General features: G+C 43.6%; 4 protein-coding genes across 4 annotated transcripts; 2 read left to right on the top strand and 2 right to left on the bottom strand.

Moving 5' to 3' along the window:
- Window positions 1-124: 124 nt before the first annotated feature.
- On the bottom strand, window positions 125-3,675 carry prdx3 (peroxiredoxin 3). The gene is made up of 7 exons (XM_083657960.1): window positions 3,619-3,675; window positions 2,648-2,756; window positions 2,111-2,252; window positions 1,500-1,635; window positions 1,240-1,343; window positions 671-836; window positions 125-485 (listed from the first exon to the last, which is right to left on the bottom strand). The coding sequence occupies exons 1-7, from the start codon at window positions 3,652-3,654 to the stop codon at window positions 435-437; spliced, it is 744 nt and encodes a 247-aa protein (XP_083514086.1). The 5' UTR covers window positions 3,655-3,675; the 3' UTR covers window positions 125-434.
- Window positions 3,676-4,013: 338 nt separating this feature from the next.
- On the top strand, window positions 4,014-7,654 carry sfxn4 (sideroflexin 4). The gene is made up of 14 exons (XM_083658304.1): window positions 4,014-4,157; window positions 4,313-4,378; window positions 4,469-4,525; window positions 4,616-4,642; window positions 5,131-5,185; window positions 5,587-5,612; window positions 5,699-5,752; window positions 5,839-5,901; window positions 6,114-6,182; window positions 6,283-6,373; window positions 6,690-6,805; window positions 6,901-6,986; window positions 7,175-7,292; window positions 7,368-7,654. Exons 1-14 carry the CDS (start codon window positions 4,119-4,121, stop codon window positions 7,443-7,445), a joined length of 945 nt encoding a protein of 314 aa, XP_083514430.1. The 5' UTR covers window positions 4,014-4,118; the 3' UTR covers window positions 7,446-7,654.
- Window positions 7,655-7,758: 104 nt separating this feature from the next.
- dennd10 (DENN domain containing 10) lies at window positions 7,759-12,476 on the bottom strand. Its single transcript, XM_083658194.1, has 10 exons — window positions 12,358-12,476; window positions 12,181-12,235; window positions 11,174-11,370; window positions 10,914-10,993; window positions 10,640-10,788; window positions 9,862-9,973; window positions 9,639-9,739; window positions 9,369-9,476; window positions 9,135-9,229; window positions 7,759-9,039 (listed from the first exon to the last, which is right to left on the bottom strand). Exons 1-10 carry the CDS (start codon window positions 12,406-12,408, stop codon window positions 8,872-8,874), a joined length of 1,116 nt encoding a protein of 371 aa, XP_083514320.1. The 5' UTR covers window positions 12,409-12,476; the 3' UTR covers window positions 7,759-8,871.
- Window positions 12,477-12,816: 340 nt separating this feature from the next.
- Window positions 12,817-23,452, top strand: eif3s10 (eukaryotic translation initiation factor 3, subunit 10 (theta)). Its single transcript, XM_083658422.1, has 22 exons — window positions 12,817-12,980; window positions 13,728-13,918; window positions 14,012-14,148; window positions 14,464-14,627; window positions 14,780-14,979; window positions 15,088-15,296; window positions 15,389-15,560; window positions 15,816-15,920; window positions 16,212-16,310; window positions 16,425-16,541; window positions 16,813-16,998; window positions 17,337-17,684; window positions 17,806-17,910; window positions 17,997-18,110; window positions 18,225-18,347; window positions 18,456-18,609; window positions 18,996-19,180; window positions 19,711-19,958; window positions 20,061-20,428; window positions 21,362-21,497; window positions 21,601-21,827; window positions 22,332-23,452. The coding sequence occupies exons 1-22, from the start codon at window positions 12,932-12,934 to the stop codon at window positions 22,508-22,510; spliced, it is 3,816 nt and encodes a 1,271-aa protein (XP_083514548.1). The 5' UTR covers window positions 12,817-12,931; the 3' UTR covers window positions 22,511-23,452.
- Window positions 23,453-24,928: the final 1,476 nt, after the last annotated feature.

The following is a 24,928-nucleotide window of genomic DNA, read 5'->3' on the forward strand; positions in this document are numbered from 1 at the left end:
TCGCGAGGGAATCCAGCTTGCTTGCAAGCTTAGGGATACCTTGTATCCATCCTAAATGGCAGTGAATTAGGCCAGTCAAAGGTCCTGAGCTTGTATGTTATTAAATCACAAGAATGGAGTTAAATGGTGTGAGATGAACCTTTATTTATTATCTCCGCATGAGACAAGCAAGGAAAACATACCGTAACTGACCAACTGGAAGGCAAAAACATTGGTTTAAGGCCAAGTGGATACTTATAACTTAAGAACATGTCAAAACCTGTCACCAAGCCAGGGAATAAATCAAAACAAAGGAATATCTCACATTTAATAAAGAATATATTAACGTATTGTACAGTAATACTGTGTAAACTATTGAAGAGCCAGTGCACATTTATTAATTTTTAGACCTGGATGATCTGCTGATTTAGTGATGCTATGAAGCTTTGTCTTCTTCAGTTGACTTGTTCAAAGTACTCCTTGGATCCGTCGGGAGTTGGCTTGATCTGAAAAACAATTATAGTACAGTGACTAACTTAAGTCCCTGATTGAAACAAACCATTTGCAGCAAAGATCATTTATAATTTAACGATACATAATGAATCATGGATCGAGTGTTTGGGAGTGAATGAAACGGTTCATGGTGTGACCCAGAGACAGAGCTGGTCTCCGGGGGGCTGAGGCGGCTCACCGTCGGGGAGTCTGGAGTCCAGCTGGCGGGGCACACCTCGCCGTGGGTCTCCACAAACTGGAACGCCTTCACCAGGCGAAGTGTCTCGTCCACGCTGCGGCCCACCGGCAGGTCATTCACACTCATGTGCTTCACCACACCGGTTGGATCGATGATAAACAGGCCCCTGGGGAAACAACAACAGTAGGAGTTAGTTGCACAAATTTGTATTTTTGTTTCCTTTGTTTAATCATAAGTAAGTTGTATCACTTTATTATCACTGCAAATAAAACTTTAAAGTGTTGATTTAAGGGGATCTCCCTTAGTTCAGACTAATACACTTCTAAATTGTGTTAGAATGGAATTCTACATTATTATAATCTATGTCAGGGTTCCCACACCTTTTTCAACATATAATTCAAGGAACAAGGCCTAGTTTGAGACATGGATCAAGGTTCTTACAACATTGAGCATTTTTATAATGAGAACTAGCAGAATATCACAGACAAAAAGAGAGAGGGTTGAATGTGTGAACACTTCTCCACTGTGCTGTGTTAGTTCCAATTGCAAATGACAGAAGATGAACGTACCTCAGTGCGATGCCTGGACCCTCCAGAAGCACCCCGTAGTCCCTGGAAACCTGCTTAGTGAGGTCTGCCAGCAGGGGGATGTGGATGTTGCCCAAGCCTCCAGCCTGACAAAACAATAGGAGAGAGTGAATAATAATAAATCATGATAATACTCACAGTTACAATGTGCTGTGAACTGAACATAACAGCACACCAATTAACCTTTGAATAGCCCAGAATTCAAACGGTGTTTGTGGATTGTGTGGTGGAGTGGACGCTACCTTGCGCGGAGTGTTAATCCATGCCAGGTGGGTGAAGTGAGAGTCCACTGACACGCCCACCACCTCACAGTTGATGTCATGGAACTCACTGGCCTTGTCGCTGAATGAGATGATCTCTGTCGGGCAGACGAAGGTGCTGCAAAAGGACAAGAGCAGAGAGAGACATGAAACTAAAGGGACGGAAGGTAAAACTAGTACTGCCCCCTTGGGGAAAGGTTGGAAAATTAGGACATTTAGTTAAAGAAATCTACACAGATTGTAATTTTAGAAGTTTATTTGGAAGAACTAAAAAGAAAAATTGAATAACTGGAAGGTGTATGTATATGCTGAAACTTGCTCAATAAACATAAAGTTGAAAAAAAAAAAAAAAAAAAAAAAATATATATATATATATATATATATATATATATATATAGTACTGCCCCAAGCACAAAATTACCATATACAGTATCTGCATCACAGTTGTCATACTCTGTTTTAGAACAAACTAAAACTAATTCTATATATGTTGAATGTATGGTGAAATTGCACCTTTAAAGCAAGTATAAGCAATGCCAACATGCTATTCGTGTCACTGCATGATTAAGAATGAGTCAATGAGTAGTACTCACAAATCCAGGGGGTAGAAGAAGAGGACCAGGTATTTGCCCTTGAAGTCATCCAGGCTCAACTCCTTGAACTCCCCGTTGTGGACAACTGTGCCCTTAAAAGCAGGCGCAGCCTGGGTGACAGCAGCGCCCCATCTGTCGGTGCCTGACAGAGTCAAACAGGAGTTTTAATATGTATATTATTATAATTATCACTTACTTATATTATTATCACTTACACTGACATTGATTTGTATTTATTTATTATGGAACCTTCATGGATGTCTGAATAGGGCTTTCAATGGGAAGCAAGGTCGACACATAATTAGGCATGTAACTATCTTGGACAGTTTGTATCAGAATGCATCTACTGCCTGGTTACCTAAGATGATCTCTGTCCACTGACCGGGAGTAAACTAACTAGACAAAACTGAGATCATCTTAATACTAAAACGGCTTTGTGAAAACCATCCTAGATCAGCTGTCTTGTCAAAAAAAAGAAAGAACAATGCTGAGAGTGTGAACTTGATGGAGATGATGTGTGACTGAGTCCATACATACTGGTTGAGAAGCAGGCTTTGTGCAGCAGTGTGGGGCAGGTCAGGATCCGTGCAGCCGCAGAGGCTCTATGTGGACAGGAGACTTTCAGCCCTGCTGCTGCAGCCCGTGCCTGAGACATGACAGTTCCCAAGTCAACATTATAATATACACATTATAGTATGATATAGCCACACATTTGTAATTATCATTTTCAGTAATGCAGCAGGTTACAGCAAGTTCATTTCCATTTAGTTCACATAAAAGCCAGTTTAAATAAATTTCTTCACTAAATTGCTTTACATAATGCTGGAGCTCGAACCAATGGCTTGAATTGATATGGCTGGAATTTTTTACATGATTCCATGGACCACCATGGACAATCAGGGTACATCACTAGCGCCCTCTTCAGGGGATTCTGGAGGGGGAAAGTCGTCCACCTCAAAAGAGCCCTCTGTGGCAATTTAAATGGCTAATTTAAATGTGCCTTGTGACTCTGTGTTGCTCTATTTTTTTTCCTCCAAAATTATGCAGTTGACGGAGAGACCTGGGGTGAAGTAATATAATCCAAGTGATATCAAATATGTGAAGGTAAGGGGGAAACATAGCTGATATATGGTTGTGTCAGTTCATCATTGTATAACTAAGGATGAGGCAACATGTTGAAACAGTGAATCAATAGTCTCGAGTCTCATAATGCATCCTCTCGAGCAAGCATCGGGGAAATAAAAAAGTTATAAATAATAGCTACTAAAACGTAGTTTTCCTCATTCATAGGGACCCTGTTGGTGCTGCCAAATGTCCACTAGGAGGCCCGGACCAGACTTTGGGAACCACAGCGCCAGTTACGGAGCCAGTAACTGAGGTTTCCACTCTGTGACAGCGCTTAACAAAGGTGTGCATTACTGACCAATACTTTCCCCTTAACTACTTTAACTAAAAGCCAAATACTTCCAACAGCAAAGCTCATGTTATCACGTATTAGTTGCACTTACAGAGGTCTTGAGCAGTCGTCCGATGGTGGCTGCCATTTTGGATTATGTCAGTTTATGGGTTATTCACGTCAGCGTGCGTATTTACGGCAGGTGCGCGGTTGTCTGTAGTGGTTTTCCCACTTTGCAGTCAGTGTGAAACTTGCTGATATTATGAGTGTATAGAAATGCAACATGTTGTCAACCTGACGTTATGAAATATTATTCTGACTTAAATAAATATCACAAAGTAGTGTTAATGGATCATATTTCTTAATTTAGGAATCAACCCCACAGAAGTTCACTGTTTTACATTCCGACTGCACTTGAACGCATCATAAATCCGCCCACACCGACCACGTGGTTGAATGCGGAAGCGGCTTGTAAATAGAACCTTGACCTCAAAAGCATGAGAAATGCGCATGTCGGTAGAATATTTAGTAGTCCGTTTCTTCTTCTTTTCTTATTGTAATGCAAACCACAGACCATTGAGTTTATAAGAAACAATTTGTCACGTTGTTCCAATGGATCCTAACTTGTTGTACTGGAAAAGCCAGGGACAGGTAGGCTACTGTGTACAGGGGGGTTGCTTCATGCATGCACAGAGCATCATCCAAATGATGAAGAGATACCATCAAGCTATCAAATTAGTCTGTAGATATATTAGTTCTGATGTTATTTTTGTGAAACGCTGAACTGTTCTTTCATTCGCTTTCAGTCATTCCCCAGTCGACTACGAATCTGGTTTAATCTCCTTGACCCCACTTCCTTGCTCTCCTCTGATGTGAGTACAGCTGCTGCCACTGCTGTGCCTGTGACCCTATAGATGAGTAGAAGCCATCTGATGTTTAACTAGACCTCCTCTTCTCCTCAGGCTGAAATACAGCGAGCACGTACCCTTCTTGGAAGTGAGGAGAAACTAAATGAAAAGGCAAGCTCAATGCTGAACAATCTAACTGCATAATTAAGCTTGTCCTGCACAGATGAGTAGGCTAAAACCTGTTTTGTCTCCTCCTCTTAGGAGGATAATGCATGGAGCCTTTCTCTTGTAAGTTGGATGGGAACTAAGTGAAAATATTATTATGATTCCATCAGAATTTATCCAAGTGATTCTGTGTAGAAATCACCCACTCTGTTTTTATTATAGCATAACACCATATAACACTGTAATGACTACTGTCACAACAGTAACCGACAAGTATAGATTATTAAAATATCTTGGTATAATGAAAATACAATTGGCCTCATGCATCACCAAACATCATTTGTACAAACATAATTGATCCTGCTTTAAGAATGATTTGATCAATATTGCTTTCCACCAAACTTCAGATTTGTGTTGTTGCATTATTATATGCAGTATGTGCAGAGATATACACATTATAATAGGCAGAATAGTTTAATGTGGCTATTTTTAATGAAAACACCATTTTGCAAATAAATACACACTCACAAATAACACCGACTGACTGGAACAAATGTAAGAAAAGAAGCTGATGAGTGAGGCTCAGTCTTCTCCCCTGTATGTGTTTCCAGTCGTCTGTCCATGCTGATTCTGGTGCTGCACTTCCACTAGTTTTCCGTCCTCCAGGTACAGTAGAATTAATTTATAGTTTGACTAATTGTAATTAGTTTACGTTTCCACTCAATATTAGAGTTCACCCAACAAAATGTAAGATCAACAAGCATCGAGACCGTAAAAAGACTTAAATGATCTCAATGTAAGGCCTGAAAAAGTATTAAAATATCTTATACAGTTAATATTGGAAGTCTTAGTTTTTCACCATACAATGGTGGTCAATACAGAGATGGGTTAATTATGCAAAACATTGTTTTTTGAATTACATCTGCTTTACGAAACCCAGTTTGACTTCAGTCTTCAAAAATGTGTCTTTCTGAAGCCTGCGGATATTACTACCATGACATTGCATTATTTTATTGAAACAAATGTATGTGAAAAACTGATGCTATCACACCTCTTTTTCTTTGCAGCATTATTGCCAATATCAGCCCCTTTGGTGAGTTAGAGAATAAATAAATTCAATATAATCTTAATATTGCAGCGCTTTTATAAGGAATATTGATGAAATTGCTCTTCTTTCAGGTTGTTGCTAGCTTTTTGCCACACAGTGGAGTCAAACCAGCTCTGTTTTGGCAGGTAGAACCTTCATCACATCAAATCAAAACACAAATCAGCAGAACGCTTGGTCCTGTTTGTTAATGACACAAAACGCATTCTCTCAGTTTCTGCTGCAGAGTTACAGTGCTGGATTCAACTATGCAAACAGAAATTCGTCATCAGAGAAGGTAATGTATTAAGTCCCCACATGATATTCAGTTAGTTTAAACGAAGCAGTACTAATGCCAGCACTCTGAAGTGGGTCTGGCTGGATTGAAACAGCCAGTACAGTTGCATTATTCAAAAAATAACAGGAGGCGACTGTGGCGTCTTTAATCTCAATCTTCCCTCTGTGTGTTTCACCTTATCTGCTCATTGTGTCTTTATCTCTCCCCACCAGGGTCACAAGACGTCTTTGAAGCAGTTCCTGTTGATCGTTGGATCGGTTGCCTATGCGACGTGTGCAGGGGTGTGTGCAGCTTGATTGTGTGGTGGCATCTAAAGCCCTGAAAGTGTCAAATCATTAGCTTACCAAAAAATTGTTTAATTTACTGTACTTTATGTTTCAGGCCATTCCTCAAATAGTCATCAATCGTCTTGGCATACGCAACGCGCCATTCCTGATTTTCTTTAGGTCAATATTACCAATCCCACTCTCAGGTAAATCATCAATTTTTAAACTAAAATAGGTCCGCCCTTGCATTAGGATACTCTTTAAGTTATTGTCATTGTCACATACATATATTACACACACACACACACACACACACACACAAATCTTCCGGAGATGGAATTATGTTGCATTAATTGCTTTATTGCAATTACTCATCTTTTGATATTGAATCGATCTGGAAATAGCTTGTCATAAAATTCTACATTGATAGTATAATGCTAAATAACACATAATACAATTAGAGATATATAGCGGTTTGATTAGCAGTATCTTCCCCTCTAAATGTGTTTTATAACTCTCCAGCTGCTCTGGCCGCCTTCAATGTGTATACTGTCAGAAGCGAGGAGTGCGAAACTGGAATCCAAGTGTTTGATTCCAGTGGAAATCCTGTTGGGCTCTCTAAAGCAGCAGGAGAAAAGGTAAGAAGAGACTCAGTGGGGAACATGACTTCTTCACAGTTCACACTTTAACGCTTTGCAATAGATTTGACAGTTTATGGTCTTTGTATTTCCAGGCCGTGAGGGACACTGCGCTGTCAAGAGCAGTGCTGTTAGGAACCACCGCTGCGGTTCCTAATCTGCTGGGTTTGCTCTTACAAAGGTGAGTCACTTTTATTGTGCTGTTGTGAATGAATTGTTTTCAGCAGGTGTTCAGTTCAGTTTTAGATCATAACTACATTAATATTTCCATCATGTAGTTGAGAATGAAGGGATATCCAAGATTTTGGAGAGAATGTTACAGGATGAACGCGAAATCCCGTTTTTTGAAGCTGAACATATTGTTTACAGGACGAGACTTTTCCAGAGGAGCTCTCTGCTGCTCGCTCCTGTCCGGCACATGAGTGCTGCGATTGTCCTGGGCCTGATGATCCCTGTGTCATTCAGCCTCTTTCCACAGCTGGGAACGGTAAGACTCAGCGTCTGTCGGCACCGTAGCGCTGTCCTTCTGATGAACTCGGCTGAAGTTATTCCTGTTTTGCAGATTAAAAAGGAAAACTTGGAGATGGAGCTGCAGGCGGCAGCTGTCGACAGCCAGCTATTCTACCACAGGGGGCTGTGAGGAGCGACCCACACTTCATCCATTTATTTATTTAGAAATATAAATAATATCAACAAAAATCACCCAAGACTGTGATACATGATCTCCAATGTCCTTTCCTACATTATGGCCTAGTTTTCATAGCATAATAATAATTTCTTTTTTTATTCAGCAGCAAATGTGTGCATGTAATGGACATGAAGGAAAAATGCAAAATCATTCAGTTTTCATACAGTTTTCATGTATATTTTTTCTTCTAACATTACATTAAAAGAAGCGTGAATAATATACATTTTTGATCGTAAATTTATTTAATTGGAATATTAGGTGCATTTATAGATATGAAAGTTTACATCAATTCATGAAAATACATTAATTTAGTTTTCAAAGTTAAATGAGCATTTCTATATATTGCACACAGTGTCTTATCTGAAATACTTGTGCACAAAACCATCCATTTGGCAATGGGGATGACAATGTACTCTATGATAAAATAGCGTAAATTACACAATCTACATCAATAGAAGATATAACGGTAAGACACAGAATATGCAACAAATCAATGAGCTGATCGAGTATTTGACCAACTGCAGATAGATGAACAGCACCAGCATTTTCTTTCCATTTATTAGATGGAACATAGGAAAAGTAAAGAAAATAAAAAGGCAACATGATAGCTTGTATTTTTGCTTTAAATTGTGGGTGGCACTGCAGTCATTAGTAAATACAAAAATGAGGCATTAAAAAGATGAGAATGTAAATAAACCAACATAGAAATATATTGCAGTTAGCTTTATGATGTGATACCCACTTCCAACAGGTGGTCTCTATAAACGCATTCATCGAGTGCTCGTTACATCATGACTACATCAGGCACTGCTGCACTAATACAGCTGGGTCCTCAATATGGACCCAATGTTTCTGAACCAGCAAGAGTCGATGTTGCCGCATTGCATTGTGGGATAGACTATCGTCGACCCGGGAGGCTGCCATCTTTATCCACAACACCATTTGATGCTCGTACTGGAAACACATCCTAAGGCGACCATCATAACTTGTATTACAAAGTAGCTCCCAAGTCCTGGGTCAATTAATTTGTCTCCATTATATTTCACATTATTAGTGACAGATACTTACCTTTTCATTGTAAGCAACTGCTAATACAGTATGAATTCTCTAAATCTCAAAAGTACATAAAACCTGATATCATACTTGGTTGTTGGTACATGTTGTCCGTCACATAACCTTTTGGTACAGCGATCATTGTGACACTGGACTGGAGCATCAAGGCCGCTGTTTAAGTGCCATAATAACCATTTATTTAGAGTGCGCGCAAGCCTTTAAGAACGTGCTTGCCGCGACGTAAACACAACGGCACAGGAAGTGGCCGTGCTGACCGGGAGTAACGGCACGTCCTGAAGTAGAGCGTTTGGGTGCGAGATCAGGCTTATATCCTTAAGAGTTGCTCGGCAGCTGCCAAATGAAACAGGAAGTTCTCTGTCGCTGGGGGGAAATGATGCTGCTTCAAACCGTCCAGTGTCATCTTAGAGTTTTCTTCCTCATCCGCCAGGGCCATCAAGTTGGCGAGGACCTCTTTCGTCTTTACAGAAATGTCCTGCGAACAAATACGAAGAGAGATGTTTCTGACAATTGAAAAGAGATTGGCCGTTACGGCGGACGGCCAAGTTGGTGTTCCGAGTGCCTTCTCACCTTGATCACCTGGCTGTCTGTCCTGTCGGCGTCCTCGGCAGATTGGACAATTAAGAGGCCGATGTCCTTGTGCAACTTCCCCATAGACATGGCCTCTGTGGTGGGATAAGGAGCTTCAGTGAGAGGGAAACGCTGCCCTACTTTCTCGGGAATCTAAGCGGCCTTAGGAAACACGCCGACACTGCATTCCCTAAGGTTGAACCGGACGCATTCGGAGTCGGACCCATACTGTACCTTTGGCACTCTGGGAAACCGTGATGACGCTGTCTGGGAGGTTCACGTACACATCAAACAAGTCCGATCTGTTGCTCACTTCTGGATCTACAAATCCCGCCACGTATCCTACAGAGAAAACAAACATATTAGCACATCATAAATCGTTTATTTCCCCCCGCCACCAGATTCTTCAGGATACACAGTGCAGATGGCGGCTAGTCACTAACCGTGAGGACGAGCAAATGTTTCTGCAACAAAGGTTAAAGCAGATTTGAGCAGGCACCTCACCAGGGCATTTCTTGAGGTCGTCCAGTTCAGTGTCAGTCAGGTGCACGTAGGGGTGAAGGATGGACCAGTCTTTCCTGTGCCACGTCAGAGCCGGCAGAACTCTAAGGGGGGGAGGGGACACGAGGGGGAAACAAAATCAACTTCTGGCAAAGCACAGCAGGCCAGGCAGCGACTCTCTCTCTTCTTTCAACCCAGATGTGTTTATTCTCTGCCCAAAATTCACCTTGTAAACTCCAACAATGCCTCAATACGAGGGTGATGGACAACAATCTTCTTCTTCAGCATGAGAGCAGTATACAGGATGATGGTCTCCATACCAAACTGGGACACCACATCTGAAAAGGAGAGATGGAATGACACTGAATGACCCACTTGGATCTCTGAAGTCATTTGGATAGCGATGTTCTGAGTGAGACTTTCTGGAACACTACGGATCGCTAGTTTTCGGTCATCTGAAAGATTTATTAATGCACAGTATCTGCAACTTTTCCGGAACTATTCAGTAAAACAGCCTTGCATTTAGTTTCACACTACAATGACATTTTGAGTTTATCTGATTGGTTTTGAAAAGATTAAGTGAAGTGTTTGTTTCACCTTACACAGATGGTATGTTTCAGCGATCTTGCACCATTATTGAAAAAAATAAAAATAAAATAAAGAATAATCACATTTATCACTCGTAACAAATAGAATGCAAAACAATAGATGGAGAGGACACACACATCTTGCCTCTTCTGCTTCACATAACTGGTGTATCAGAGGAGGCCAGTCACCCGCAGACTGATCAAACTCCAATTTAAAGCGAATAGTGAATATCCAATAATAGCAATCAGCAGCTCATCGAGTGGAAGATTCCTACATTTGCATTTACGGTGCTTTCCTGTCCAACTTGCTGATTTGAATCTAATAATTCAACTGTGTCGAAATTAAACTGAAAACAGGCAAGCATGGCAAAGTTCCTGATTTCACTTCCTCTGCATAATTGTGAGCGTGCCGTTTACCTTTGACTGAGCCAGCTAAGTACGCCTTCCGCACATCGTAATCCCTGATGAGGAACGAGCCGTTCTCATCACTCTGGCAGATGCCTTTTGTGAGGACAGCGATGTAACCCTCCATCATTTTCACTGGGCTGCCATGTTTGATGTACATTCTGAATAATGGAATATGAAAAACAAAACATAGCACACAACAAGAACTTAATCAGTTGAACTGCCGCCTCATCATTCATCTTGAGATCGTCTATAACACATTGAATTAATAAACCGCACTCTGTACCTGCAGAGTATTCGACTAAATGCAGCATACTTCTCAGGGTTGAAGTCTTTCGCTGTAACAACTATAGAAAAATGAGTGACCTGAAGAGAGAAATTGGAGACAAAAATACAACTCAGTGCAAACGTTTTAAAGAAAATCTGGCAGTGGTTAACGTATTAGCCTACTCCCAAAACAAATGTAAAACTCTTATTGCTGTGGAGCACAAACAAGGTTAGCCTACATATTGTTAAAAAGGCAAACGGCTACGTGTGACACTGGACCTTGTTTAGGGCGGTGGGTTCCTGCACTTCCACCGTGGTGATGTAGTACCAGTTGCGACAGAACTGACCAAACACAAAGGTGTGCAGGTCCCGGCCGGCCTGCGTCAGACAGCACTTGCTGAGCAGGATGTCTCTCAGCTCTGTGCTGACGGAGGGGTAGCACCACACCCACAGTGTGTCTCCGTTCACATCTTTCTCTGTGTGGATTACAAAGTAATCATTCAGGGCATTGGAAATAGATTCAAGTTCAAGTTCAGACAACTTTATTAATCCCACTTGGGGCCATTGGATTTGAGTAGCTTGTAATGTATAGTTATACAAAAACGCAGAATCATCAAACATACAAACAAGTACGCCAAGGAGTTAGAATGAACACCATAAAGGGAGTGTGACAATGCAAAATAAAAAGTTTAAAGTCAATAATCAGTCCCTTGGTTTAGACATTTTTTTAGTCTAAGAAGTTATCATCACACCAGGAAATAAATCCAGATCCAGGCAGACATAGCAGGAAACTTTGCAGTTGCCAATGCCAGTGGTTCCAAAATTGGGATCCATCAGTCCCTGAAGGGGTTCCTGAGGGTCCCCAGCAAAATATGATTAGCTCAATGTCACTCTTCACTGCATGTTAAGAGACCTGTAGTGACAGACAACCAAAACAGTCAAGATAGAGCTAATAGCTTGGAACCAAACCTTTACCACATGGGGTCTAAAATGTGGTTTCAAACCCCCCCCCCCCGAAAATCCTTGGGAACCCCTCCAAGGCCTGTTGAATGCATTCAACAGTTTATGCAGCCTAGCACTAGGCCTACCGTGCAGCTGAATATTAACTAACCAGCAGGCTATAATCTATCTGAGCCACAGAGCGCTGCTGATAGGACACTTCTGGGATCACACCGATATCATGTGATGCTCTGCTGCACAGAGCCAAGTGCTGCTGGCGCCAAGTTAGCGTGACGGCGGCACCGATTGAAAAACAAGTGGAAGTCGCTTGTGATAATAACACTTACCAATTAATCCGACGCTTAACATAAGCTGCGTTTCAGTTGCTGCCATATTCCATACCTGAAAGAGTTGGACAATATAACTTAACTGAGGGAGAAGCCTGGCTCCGTGTAGTCACCCCACACTGACTGTAACGTTAACGTTACAGCACTCGGTGAACAGAGAAGAGCAACGCGGTGTACCTTGACACTCCTGCTAAGTCCAAATACAGATTTTTGAAAAACAATATGCATACGCGTATTGTCAGTGATCTGGGTGTGATTTCAGCTGTCAATAGACTTTCCTCTCTGTGCGAGTCTCTTCCTTCTTCCGGACCTGAGTCGTCATGACCAATCAGAGTTGACTAACCTAGAGTTGACAGAGGAGCACATACGGGAACTTTGTACACCCAGACTTGCCAGGTTTGTAGGAAACCCCCTTTTAGGGATTTTAGTGTTTAACTTTCTATCTATCTTTTTATCTATATATATAGAGACACCTATACATCATTTTCCGCATAGCTACCAGGTCACCATGTTCATCATGTCAGAAGATCTCCATAATGTTCATTATGATGGTTGTTAGACCCATGTGTTAGACACCGTGAAAGGGGGATAACACGTGATGCATTTGGCAACCCTAACAACTAGGCCGCACGAGGTTTTCCCTTTCCCAGCACCCTGGTGAGCGGAGCATAGTGTGGCTCGGATGGACTGGTGAAATTTATCAAATTCACCAAAGTCAGCCAATCTTTCGTGTCACTATTAAGCCACCGAAATGCCGGCTTATTTTCAACGCCCAGAGAATGCTCTCAAACGAGCGAACGGTGAGTGACGTTACAACCGCACCTTTTTTCTATAGAGAGCTGTCAAGCTATCAGGCATGGAAGCTAGCTAGGTAGCATTTGGTTGCTTCATCATCATTGACATTATGCTGCAGTGTAGCTAGACTGGCTAATGTTAGCTGGAATGGCGGGGAAGCCATATTGCACAGTTCGCGATGCTTGCTACATAGGCCGTCATTGTGGTAGTGGTGCGGCAACGCGACTATTGTGTAACGTCAGTAACGTTTTCCCAATCATCGTTAATTGATAATGTATAATAGACAATCGTTAACGGTCTTGGTAACGTTAGCTTGTTGACAATGTATGCTAGTTGTCAAGGTGTAAGATAGTTATTTTCTACACAGGTAACGTGAACAGTCAGTCAGCCACTCACGGGCCTTATGCTACGTCAGTCAAACGTGAATTCAGCTAATACTATAGTAATGTTTTGAGGTATTGTAAAGTGGCTTAATTTTTTTGCAATGCTATTGGTGTTTTTGAGTTGTTACCTTTGTCTACGAACCATTAGTTGATTGGCAGGATAAAGCTAGCAACAATTTTGGCCAGCAACAGTTTTTGAGTTAGGTTGTTTTAGGGTTAGGGTCAGGAGTTTAGGGTTTAGGGTTAAAATCGCTAAATCGGAAGTCAAATTGTGGGAGATTGTTGCTCACTTCACGGAGATTAGTTGATTATTGATCTCTTTATTGTGGGATGTGAGCTCATTGTCCACATCTGCTAATGTCCCTACAGAGTTTCTGGAGGTGGACAAGAAACAGCCTGCCTTGGATGTTTTGTATGATGTCATCAAGAGCAAGAAACATCGAACATGGCAGAAGATCCACGAGCCCATCATGCTCAAGTACTTGGAGCTCTGTGTGGATCTGCGCAAGAGCCACCTGGCCAAGGAGGGCCTCTACCAGTACAAGAACATATGCCAGCAGGTCTGAGAAAACACTCGTGTTTTTGTGCAGATCATGTGGATGTTTACTCTGAAGCCCACTGGAGATCAAGAGTATCTGTGTCCTTTCTTTTAGGTGAACATCAAATCCCTGGAGGATGTGGTCAGGGCATACTTGAAGCTGGCTGAGGAGAAGACCGAGCTGGCCAAGGGGGAGTCCCAGCAGATGGTCCTGGACATAGAGGATCTGGATAACATCCAGACTCCAGAGAGGTGAGTCTGCAGAAATCAGGCTTCTGGTTTGCACTTAGGTCATTTTAATGCTTCAAGTAATATCATGATGCCTGTTGTTGAATCCCCCTTAACTCGATTCAAACAGACATTTTCATGTAGTTGGATGCCAATGATGCATCTGCTTATGTATAGTGCAGCTCATTCTCAACTGATGAATGCTCAGTCACATAGTGAGGATAGATAGATATTTTATTCAAGTGTCATGCACACTTATAAGATATAAGATGGTTAGATGCAATGAGGTAAATTGCTTATGGTGGGTTTTTGACACTGACACTTGTTATGTGACTTCAGTGTGCTCCTGAGTGCTGTGAGTGGAGAGGACACTCAGGACCGCACAGATCGTCTGCTGCTCACTCCCTGGGTTAAGTTCCTGTGGGAGTCCTACCGCCAATGCCTGGACCTGCTGCGAAACAACTCCAAGGTGGAGCGCCTCTACCATGACATTGCCCAGCAAGGTAGTGACACACATTGAATAGGCCAACCTGAAATACTTTGTGTGTTTCACCTGTTTTTCTCTGGACTTCAGACGTGTGCTTTTTTTAAGGCCACACAGAAGTTGATAATAATAAAATATCTCTCATTAACATGCGTTAACTTTGCTCTGCAGCATTCAAGTTCTGCCTTCAGTACACCCGTAAGGCTGAGTTTCGTAAGCTGTGTGACAACCTGCGTATGCACCTGGGCCAGATCCAGCGCCACCACAACCAGAGCACCGCCATCAATCTGAACAACCCCGAGAGCCAGTCAATGCACTTGGAGACCCGTCTGGTGCAGCTGGACAGTGCCATAAGCATGGAGCTCTGGCAGGTCAGTCATCCTAACAGTATATCCCTCAACATCCTGCCTACGATACCCATGTAGTTTTCTTTGGATGATTATGTCACTGATGCAGTATTATTTGATTGGTCTCTCCAGGAAGCGTTCAAGGCTGTCGAGGACATCCACGGCCTGTTTGCCCTCTCCAAGAAGCCTCCCAAACCCCAGCTGATGGCCAACTACTACAACAAGGTGTCCACTGTGTTCTGGAAGTCTGGTAATGCCCTTTTCCATGCCTGCACTCTCCACCGGCTCTATCACCTCTCCAGGGAGATGCGCAAGAACCTCACTCAAGAGGAGATGCAGAGGTAAGTTATTCATTAGCCGTCTGTGGAGTAGTACATGGCTGTTTGCTGTGGTATAGACCAGACTGGTCGTAACGGTTGCTTTCCTTCTTCAGGATGTCCACCAGGGTCCTCCTGGCCACACTGTCCATTCCCATCACCCCTGAACGCACCGATATCGCTCGGCTGTTGGACATGGACGGCATCATTGTGGAGAAGCACCGCAGGCTGGCCACCCTTCTGGGCCTGCAGTCTCCACCGACCCGCCAGAGTCTCATCAATGACATGGTACATTATGCACGTCAAATAAATTAGCTTTGTGAATTGTGTTAATTATGAATAATGTCCTTGATCATCTTTTTTTTTTTTTTTTCACCAACGCCAATGATTCCTTCCTTTCCTTTTTCTTCTGTAAACACAGACTCAGTTCTTGTTGGGACTTTGGCATTGACCTTTCATCATGACCTTCTAAAATTTGCTGTCTGTAGTCTTTTGCTTCAGGGTGTATTAACTGAATTGTTTGTTCTATTGATTGCATTTTAGGTTAGATTTAATTTGCTGCAGTACATCGTACCTGAAGTGAAAGAACTGTACAACTGGCTGGAGGTCGACTTCCACCCCCTGAAGCTGAGCGGCAGAGTGACCAAGGTAAGCAAGTTGGCAACACAGAGATTATGTAAAAGGGGGGGGGGAACTATTCATCTCTACACTTCTCCAATGGTGCCATTTATTTTGTGGTCATTGGCAGAAGAAATGCAGAGTTGAATCATTTATCTTGAGTTTATTTTTTACCTAGATTTGAATTTTGGACTTTTAACATCCTGCACCACATTATGGGACACAGGAGTGTGTTGTCTGATGCTATCTGTCCTGTTAGTAGTATAATTATGTATATGTCAGGAATGGTAATTTCCCATCTTCTCCCTTCTCTCCTCCTAGGTGCTGAACTGGGTGAGAGACCAGGCTGAGAAGGAGTCTGATCTCCAGCAATACGTCCCTCACCTGCAGAGTAACACCATCCTCCGGCTCTTGCAGCAGGTGATTTCTCTTTAATCTTTTATTCCCCAATCATGAAAATTGCTACAAGTCCCGTCCTGTCTTCACTGTAACGGGAGTAATATTTCTCTGATTTGGATTCGGCCACAATTTTAGGTTGCTCAAATCTATCAAAGCATCGAATTCAGCCGCCTGGCCTCCCTGGTTCCATTCGTAGATGCCTTCCAGCTGGAGCGCTCCATCGTGGATGCTGCCCGGCACTGTGATCTGCAGGTACGGTCACGTTTCTGGAGAGAAATTGTGCATTATGGTTCATTATTGACACCACTTACAAACCACTTTCATTGCAATCACTCACAATACAGCTATACTTTTTCCATTTGCTTATTGAGTGTGGTGTGGATAACACTTTTTGAGTTAGGCACCAAAATCCATTAGTCACTTGCATTATAATTCAGAGATCCAAGCTACTCCCACATTATATAAGCATAAGACTTAGTATTTATCTCATACACATTTGTAACGGTTATATTTTCTTCTGTAGGTTCGAATTGACCACAGCTCTCGAACGTTGAGCTTTGGTTCTGACCTGAACTATTCGACCAAAGAGGACTCTCCGGTTGGTCCGTTCCTGCAGAACATGCCCTCGGAGCAGATCAGGAACCAGCTGACTGCAATGTCCTCCTCGTTGGCCAAGGCCATCCAGATCATCAAACCTGCCTCCATCCTGGTGAGTTCATCGTACTGAGAGCTCGAAAACAGACACGCAGACATCAGAGGCATCTGGTCAGGCAACTGCAGGCGCCCAATGAGAAACCAAAATTGGTTCAGAATGTCTGGCTCGTCTTCTGGAAGAACAGGAAATGGCTTGTTCTCGGAAATGGTTTTGTGGCTATGGGAAGAAACAAAATAACCTGTGCAGAACTCCCTTTTTAAACACAAGCCAATATATATACAAGCCTGAAATACTAACAGACACATCTCTTTTCGTTCAGTACTGTGTCTCACGTTATCATTGTTCATTCTCCATTTCTGAGCTGCAATTTATCCTCATTTGTCCCTTTCCAGACAGAGCGTGAGGAGCACAGCCAGACGGCCATCGCTGCCTACCTGAAAAATGGCCGCAAGGATCACCAGCGCATCCTGGCTCGTAGACAGACCATTGAAGAGCGCAAGGAGAAACTGGAGAGCCTGAACATCCAGCGGGAGAAGGAGGAGCTGGAGCTACGCGAAGCAGAGGTGCAGAAAGTTCGCAAGGCTGAGGAGGACCGCCTGCGCCTGGAAGCCAAAGAGAGGGAGAAGGAGCGCATCATGCAGGAGCATGAGCAGATCAAGAAGAAGACCGTGCGCGAACGGCTGGAGCAGATCAAGAAGACTGAACTTGGAGCCAAGGCCTTCAAGGATATTGATATTGAGGTAAATGTCTTAATAGTTAACTCTGTAAAATTATTCAAAATAATCGGGTAGGTTCTGCTGCTGAATTTCCTCAATGTAACCAAACTTGGAAAGGTGAGACTAACGGATCTGTTTTGGACAGGACCTGGAGGAGCTGGACCCTGACTTCATCATGGCCAAACAGGTGGAGCAGTTGGAGAAGGAGAAGAGGGAACTTCAGGAGCGTCTGAAGAACCAGGAGAAGAAGGTAACAGAGCGATGTCACTTGGATTCACTGTAAATATCACCCTACATGTGTTTTGGGCAATCAATGTTGTAATTTGCTCTTTGCAGATTGACTTCTTTGAGAGGGCCAAACGCCTGGAGGAAATTCCTCTCATCAAACAGGCTTATGAGGAGCAGCGTGTCAAGGACATGGAACTGTGGGAGCTCCAGGAGGAGGAGAGGGTAAGAGTAAACCATTGCTTGAAAAATTGCCATTCTTAAATCAAGGCAAATTGATCTACTCTGATAATGATCAAGAATTTAAGAAAAAAAATCATCCCCTATTTTCGTTTATAGATCAGCAACATGAAGGTTGAGCGGGAGAAGGCTCTGGAGCACAAGCAGCGCATGTCCAGGATGATGGAGGACAAAGAGAACTTTGTGTCTAAAATAACAGCAGCGCGTAGCTTCATTTATGAGGTGAGACTACAGTAGGCGAGCACTTCCATTGCGTCCCACCACCAACACTGCAGTGAGTATTGATATGATTGTTGCAGTGTTCTCAATTTCATTGTTCTTTCTTTGAAGGAAAAACTAAAATCATTCGAAGAGCGCTTGGTGGAGGAGAGGAAGAAGCGTGTGGAGGAGAGGACGAAGCAACGCAAAGAAGACAGGCGTAATACATACTATCGCCAGAAAGAGGAAGATGCACAGCGTGTCCATGAGGAGGCACTCAAGAAAGGTAATATATGCCCACGACATATATAATCCTCAAATTCACAAAGAAATGCCACAGGAAAGTCTACTTTTTAGGCAGAGCTTTCTAAAGTTCAAACATTTGAGAAGAGTTCAACAAAAAAGAGGCAGTTTAATGCTACATACTGTAGGCAGCTGACTGTTTCTAACAGCAGCAAACCAGAGTACAAATTTAGAAAGTAGTGTTGGCAGTAGTTGTTCCTCTTATAAAGATCAACACTGTTTGGGTTTCGATTTGCAGATGATGACAGCTACTCTAGTTAGTCCGAATGAAAACAAAAGTGCACATCCTGCTTTTTGGTAGCACAACATGCAGCTCATGCGGAGTAGTTTGAACATGCTGTTGAGTTGGTTTTTCCGGTTTTGTTACAGAGCGTGAGGACCGTGAGCGCGTGGAGCAAGAGCAGCGCGAGGAGGAGGAGAAGGAGTACCAGGACCGCCTGCGCAAGCTGGAGGAGCAGGAGCGGAAGCAGCGTGCCCGCCAGCAGGAGATTGAGGAGCGCGAACGCCGTCGTGAGGAGGAGCGCCGGGCCCCAGAAGAGAAACCAGCAGCCAAGGTAGAACTAATTGCTAATGCTAATTTCCTGCCAACGGTTGCTTAGATTAGTGGTTCTCAACCTTTTTGAGCCGTGACCCCCTAAAAACTTTAGGCTGGGGTTTGCGACACCCCCCCGCCGCTGCCCACCCAAAACCAACTTTATTGCAGTAGTTGGCTAGCTAGCTAGCAGGAGATGAATTCCCAGTGCGCACGCATTCACACACTGATTTCACTCACTGAAAACTGTTTTCATAAAGTTTTTATTTAGTTATATAGCTTTATATCATTGGTTTGGTATAATACATTAAATCATGGGAGAGATTTAATTATCATGGGAGATTTTTTGATTTTTTTTTCCCACAATCATCCTGTGACCCTCCAAAATAATCTTGTCCGCCCCCGGGTGGTCCCGACCCCCAGGTTGAGAACCACTGGCTTAGATGAAGCAGTTATGCTTTTGTGGACAGCAAAATTTGGCCTTTAGGCCTTCCTTTCAGTGATCTTGACAAAATGGCACACGATTGATCAAGATATTCTCTCCTTATACAGGAGTGGGCATCAGAGAAGGAGGAGCGTGGTGGTGGTGGTGGTGGTGATGGTGGTGAAGGCGGCGGCAGCGGAGGATGGAGGAAGCGCACAGAGGGTGAATCAGAGTGGCGTCGTCCTGTGCCTGAGAGGTCTGCGCCTGAGAGGTCTGCGCCTGAGAGGTCTGCGCCTGAGAGGTCTGCGCCTGAGCGGTCTGCGCCTGAGAGGTCTGTGCCTGAGCGGTCTGCGCCTGAGAGGTCTGCGCCTGAGAGGTATGTGGATGTCGGCACCTCATAATTCACTCCTGCATTTTTGTTGTCGACACCCTTAAAGTGTATAGAGGTGCGCTAACGATGCCTGTGTTGTCCCTTAAGGGACTGGAGACAAGAGGGCCGTGGAGATGACAGAGAGGAGAAAGGTCCCCCCCGCAGGGCTCCAGATGAGCGAGGACCCCGCCGGGGCTTCGATGACGAGCGAGCCCCCCCACGCCGCAGCGCCGACGAAGAGCGTCCTCTGCGCAGAGGGCTGGAGGACGAGCGCGGAGGACCGCGCAGGGGCTTCGATGACGAACGCGCTCCCAGGAGAGGCGGCTTTGACGATGACCGTGGGCCCAGACGCGCTTTCGATGATGACAGGGCTCCGCGCAGGCGTGATGACGACTGGGGCCCCAGAAGAGGAGATGATGGACCGCGTCGTGGAGGTGATGATGATGCGGCTTGGAAACCCATTAGCAGACCAGCAGGTACACACGTGCTATCCAGTCAGTCTCCAACTTGCATCGGCTATATCGTCGCTGTCGCGGCAGGACCTCGAATCTCCAAAACAGCAACTTTTCAGGAAGTAAAAAAAAACTGTTTGCTCTTAAAATACTGAACCAAACGTCGTCAAAGTTGGCACATGTCTTAATTATAGTTAGTTTCCCGCTGAATGTGTCATTACTTTATTAATATCTTACCTGGATAAGCTCAAATGATGATGTTTATATTATCAGTCCGACTTGGAAGCACTCTCTCCCAGCCAGTCAGGCGCTGATCGCCGCCTCCCCTCTGGTATGCACATGCACGAGCCGCAAGCTCTGGGCCGCGGGGGCGCGCGCAGCCGTGCAACAGTGCTCCTCAGCCTCTCATGGCCGAGGCGAAGGCTTTGCCATGGGGATGAGAACAGTCTGACGTAACGTAACCTTAACGTTACTTTATTCTCGTCAGAAACCACTGCCATTTGCATGTTAAAACAAGTTTGCAGCCTAGGAATAACTGGAAAACATTTTATTGATCTATTCACGTCAGAGAAAGCTAGGATTAAACAAAACGATATCAGAAATACACAGCACATCTGCTGTGTGTCTTTTCCGGGTTTAGTGTCCTGCGTGGGGGGGTACAGACGGAGGTAGGGGATGAATTTTGAGGTTTGACTGACAGATTGAGGGCGAATAGCGTTACGAGAATTACTCACAAGCTCATTTTAATGCTTTTCCATTGGTTGCATTTGGTAAAACCCACACAGAGACGTGAAGGGTGACCAATGGCATTGATTCATGACAAAAAATAAAAATCTGAAAAAATGGATATTCGGGGTCCTGCCGCGACAGCGACGATATAATGTAGCTCTTGCACAATCTGACAGCAGCAGAAATGTATTGCCGTGCTGGCTGACGGACAGAGGCTTCTGTTCACAGCAGGTGGTTGGCGTGAGCGGGAGAAGGCCCGTGAGGACAGCTGGGCACCTCCCCGCGGCGGTGGCCGAGATGAGGCAGACGAGGACGAAGAAGATGATAGAACCAGCATCAGGGAGCGTCGCCCACCCCCACCAAGGTGAGCGCCGACTAGCCTCTGCCAGCAATGTGATTCTTCTGTATTACTCTTCTGGTAATGGCAGTAGTTGATACAGTTGGGCTAATGGGCTCTCTGTTGACAGAGAGGAGCCTAGTGCCTGGAGGAGGGGAGGCACAGAGGAAAGTAGCGCCTGGAGAGATTCTCGGCGCGAGGACGGCGATGGCGACGGTCGGCGAGACCGTGGCGGCGATGAGCGACGTGGCGGCGATGATCGTGAGCGTCGTGATAGAGGTGACGGTGATCGTCGTGATAGAGACCGCCGGGACGATCGTGAAGCTAGACCCCCGCCTCCCAGAGACAACGATGAGGGTAAGCTGAGCCTGCTCCGCTCCTAGCATAACATTTTCATTATATATTAGGGGCATAAGGTAAGACGGATATGAATTACAGCTTTTCCTTCGCATTCCAGATCGTTTAATAGAAAGTGATCATATGATGTTGCTTTTGGCTGAACATACCTTGCTCAAGATTCAAACTTCAGAGTAGCATGCACTATCCTCATAACGACAGTTCTGTTATCCATGGTCGTGTGATCAATACATTGTAGCAGTCATTTTAGGCTGGCTTCCATTTCTCTTTAACTTATTTGCCAACATGGGTGCAGAAAATTGTGTATTGTTTACAGCCACTAGATGTCACTGTTTAATTTCTTTTAATTAGTGCTACTGCATTTGCTATACTAAAAATACTAATTGAATTGGACAAACTTAGGAACATGCAGTAGTTGCTTTAACTTGATGCAGAAAGATGCAACTTTTAGAATCAATACTCCCCTACTTGAACTATTAACGAACTACAATTCTGTTTGTGCAGGAGGGTCTTGGCGTCGTGGCGGGGATGAGAAGCCGCGGGAGGAGCGGGAAAGGCCGGTGGCGCGTGATCAGGAACCCGAAGGCGACAAGAACTCCTGGCGCGACAAAGAAAACGCCCGTCGCGCCGCCGCCCCCAAGAACGAGACAGATGATGACGGTTGGACCACCGTCCGCCGCTGAGTCGCAGCACCTGCTTCTGCCTCCAAACGACTCAAGTAGTGACACATTGGTTTTGAAAAAGAAAGATAACATCCCAATATACCCCATCAGCCAATTGGCCACTGTGGTGAAATATTGACAAAACGCTTCTGATGATCATAAGCATATTATTATTACTTTGAATTAAACATTGTTGAGAGTAGTATTCTTTGTCCCCCCCCCCTTTTAGTTCTATATTTGACATTAGCAGGGTTTTTTTCTTTTTGTAACTTGTACCATTTCTGATCAGAACCAGAGGCTCTCCCACCACCCAAACACAATCAACCATTGAACTGTGCACTTAAAGGTATTACAAACCATCAATATGAACCTGACTGCCCCCAGTGGTTATGAGTGTTATTGCCACAAATACAATCCATCTGGCTAAAATGAAAACCCCTAGACTTTCCTCACATCTCGCAAGGCAAATGAATAGACCCTTTTCACGGGGTCCGTTTTGTGTCGAAAAGGCAGGGTAAACACAGGTACAATCAAAACACCAATGAGGGTTTCCAACTTCCATGATTGTAATTAGGAAACCCTCATTACCGTTTTGCTTGCACCTGTGTTTACCCTGCAATTTTGATGCAAAATGGCCCCCATGAAAAGGGTCTATTGTATTACTGACTGCCTCTTCTGCTGGGATATCTTTGCATAGACTTCATCAGATCAGCAGTTGTGGTAATGTGTCAAAGAATAGGAATTTGTCATCTGTTTCAGTGATCTCTGCCATTCATCTCCAAATGTTTAAGATGCTTCTTAACCTCTTGAATAACTGGTGGAATTTACATTTTGATGTGCATGCTTAGAGTATTAAATTGGTCACACTGATACCCCAGTGTGTGGTTCTGTCTCACCACATTCAACTGTATGAAAGCAGGTTGCATGTGTACAGATAAAGCCTTTATTAATAAAGCAATTTGCTCACCATTTTTTTGTCTGTTCTGTATGAAATGCTGTATTGGCATGTAGGATTACATGGCACTTCTGTTCAATCTGGTGGTCTATTGAGTCAATAAAATGACTGATTTTTGCCACTTCCCTATTTATATGATAATGAATATAAATCATTAACTTGCACAAAGTCCCACTGGTAGATTATTTGCAATGTTGGGGAGTAGTGAACTATGTAGTTCAACTACATTTTTCAGCAGCTTGCTGGTAGTTCTAGTTAAACTACTTTTTGATAATTTTTGTGTAGTTAAACTACTCAAACTACAAATTACAATTTTGGGCAATAGAATGAAAGGAACAGGCACGGCTCCAGGATTTTTTTTTTAAGGTGGGGCTTGGGGGAGGCTAGACCAATATGTGGGGGTGCTAAGAAAATAGTTGATTTTCATGACTTCAAAGTTACTTTATAATGAAGTCCCCCCTCCCCCCCAAATAAAACGAGATATGGCACGTTAGCACATTCAAAATAAATTTAGTTTTTAAATTAATTTGGCCAAAGAATATACAAAATATATAGCTATAATACTACAAGTGACCACAAGGTAATGGCAAAAACTTTCACATGCAAAGGTTTAGGATGAGGAGTGATTGGTTAGGTTTAGGCATGGAGAGTGATGATTGGTTGGGTTTAGGCATGCAGAATGATGATTGGTTAGGTTTAGGCATGCAGAGTGATGATTGGTTAGGTTTATGCATGAGGAGTGATGATTGGTTAGGTTAATATCAGGGTAAGAAAAAGTCCACAATGGAAATAACTTAGCCTATTGATTGAATGGTTGATTGAATTTATTTGATATTTGATCGTCACAAACTGACAACTAGGCCTACTACCAATCAGAGTATAATGCCTGAAGCTCTAAAAGAAACTTCTGGAATTGCTGAACTAGAAAGTTTACCACAAAGAGACTAAAACCCTGTCTTCTGATCCAAAATAATACACCTTATCCATTAGGCCAGGTGATTTGACTGCTGGGCCTGGGTAACTTCTTAGTTATTTGCCACTAGAGAAAATGTTTTTGTTAAGTGTCTAAAAGCCCATCATAAAACTGTCATAATTTGCCATTCAATAATCTGCACATCAAATACACCCTTGAAACATCTCCCTCTGGGTCCTCAGACTTTGATGGGTGTGCCACTTGCCAAGGCTTGAAGTGTAACCAGTCCCTCAGTTTTAGCACATGGTCTGTATAGCCTTGGCAGTGGACATGGATAAGAGGAATCAGCAGCAAGATGAGAAACTGATAAGGAGATGCAAACTGGAGCCAAAACCATCAGAGTAAATCAGCTGACAGAAGCTCACAGATGGAACAGAGCTTTTCTCATTATGCCCTCTGAACAATGAAATTGACCAACTATTAATTTTGCTGTGGACCCGCTGGATAAGGGCAGTTTACAAGGACCCCCGGTTGGGAAGCATTGTAACGCACTTTCACCTTGCATCCACTA

This window comes from Poromitra crassiceps, assembly GCF_964638095.1.
Source record: "Poromitra crassiceps genome assembly, chromosome: 22".
In the NCBI taxonomy this organism is placed as follows: domain Eukaryota; kingdom Metazoa; phylum Chordata; class Actinopteri; order Beryciformes; family Melamphaidae; genus Poromitra; species Poromitra crassiceps.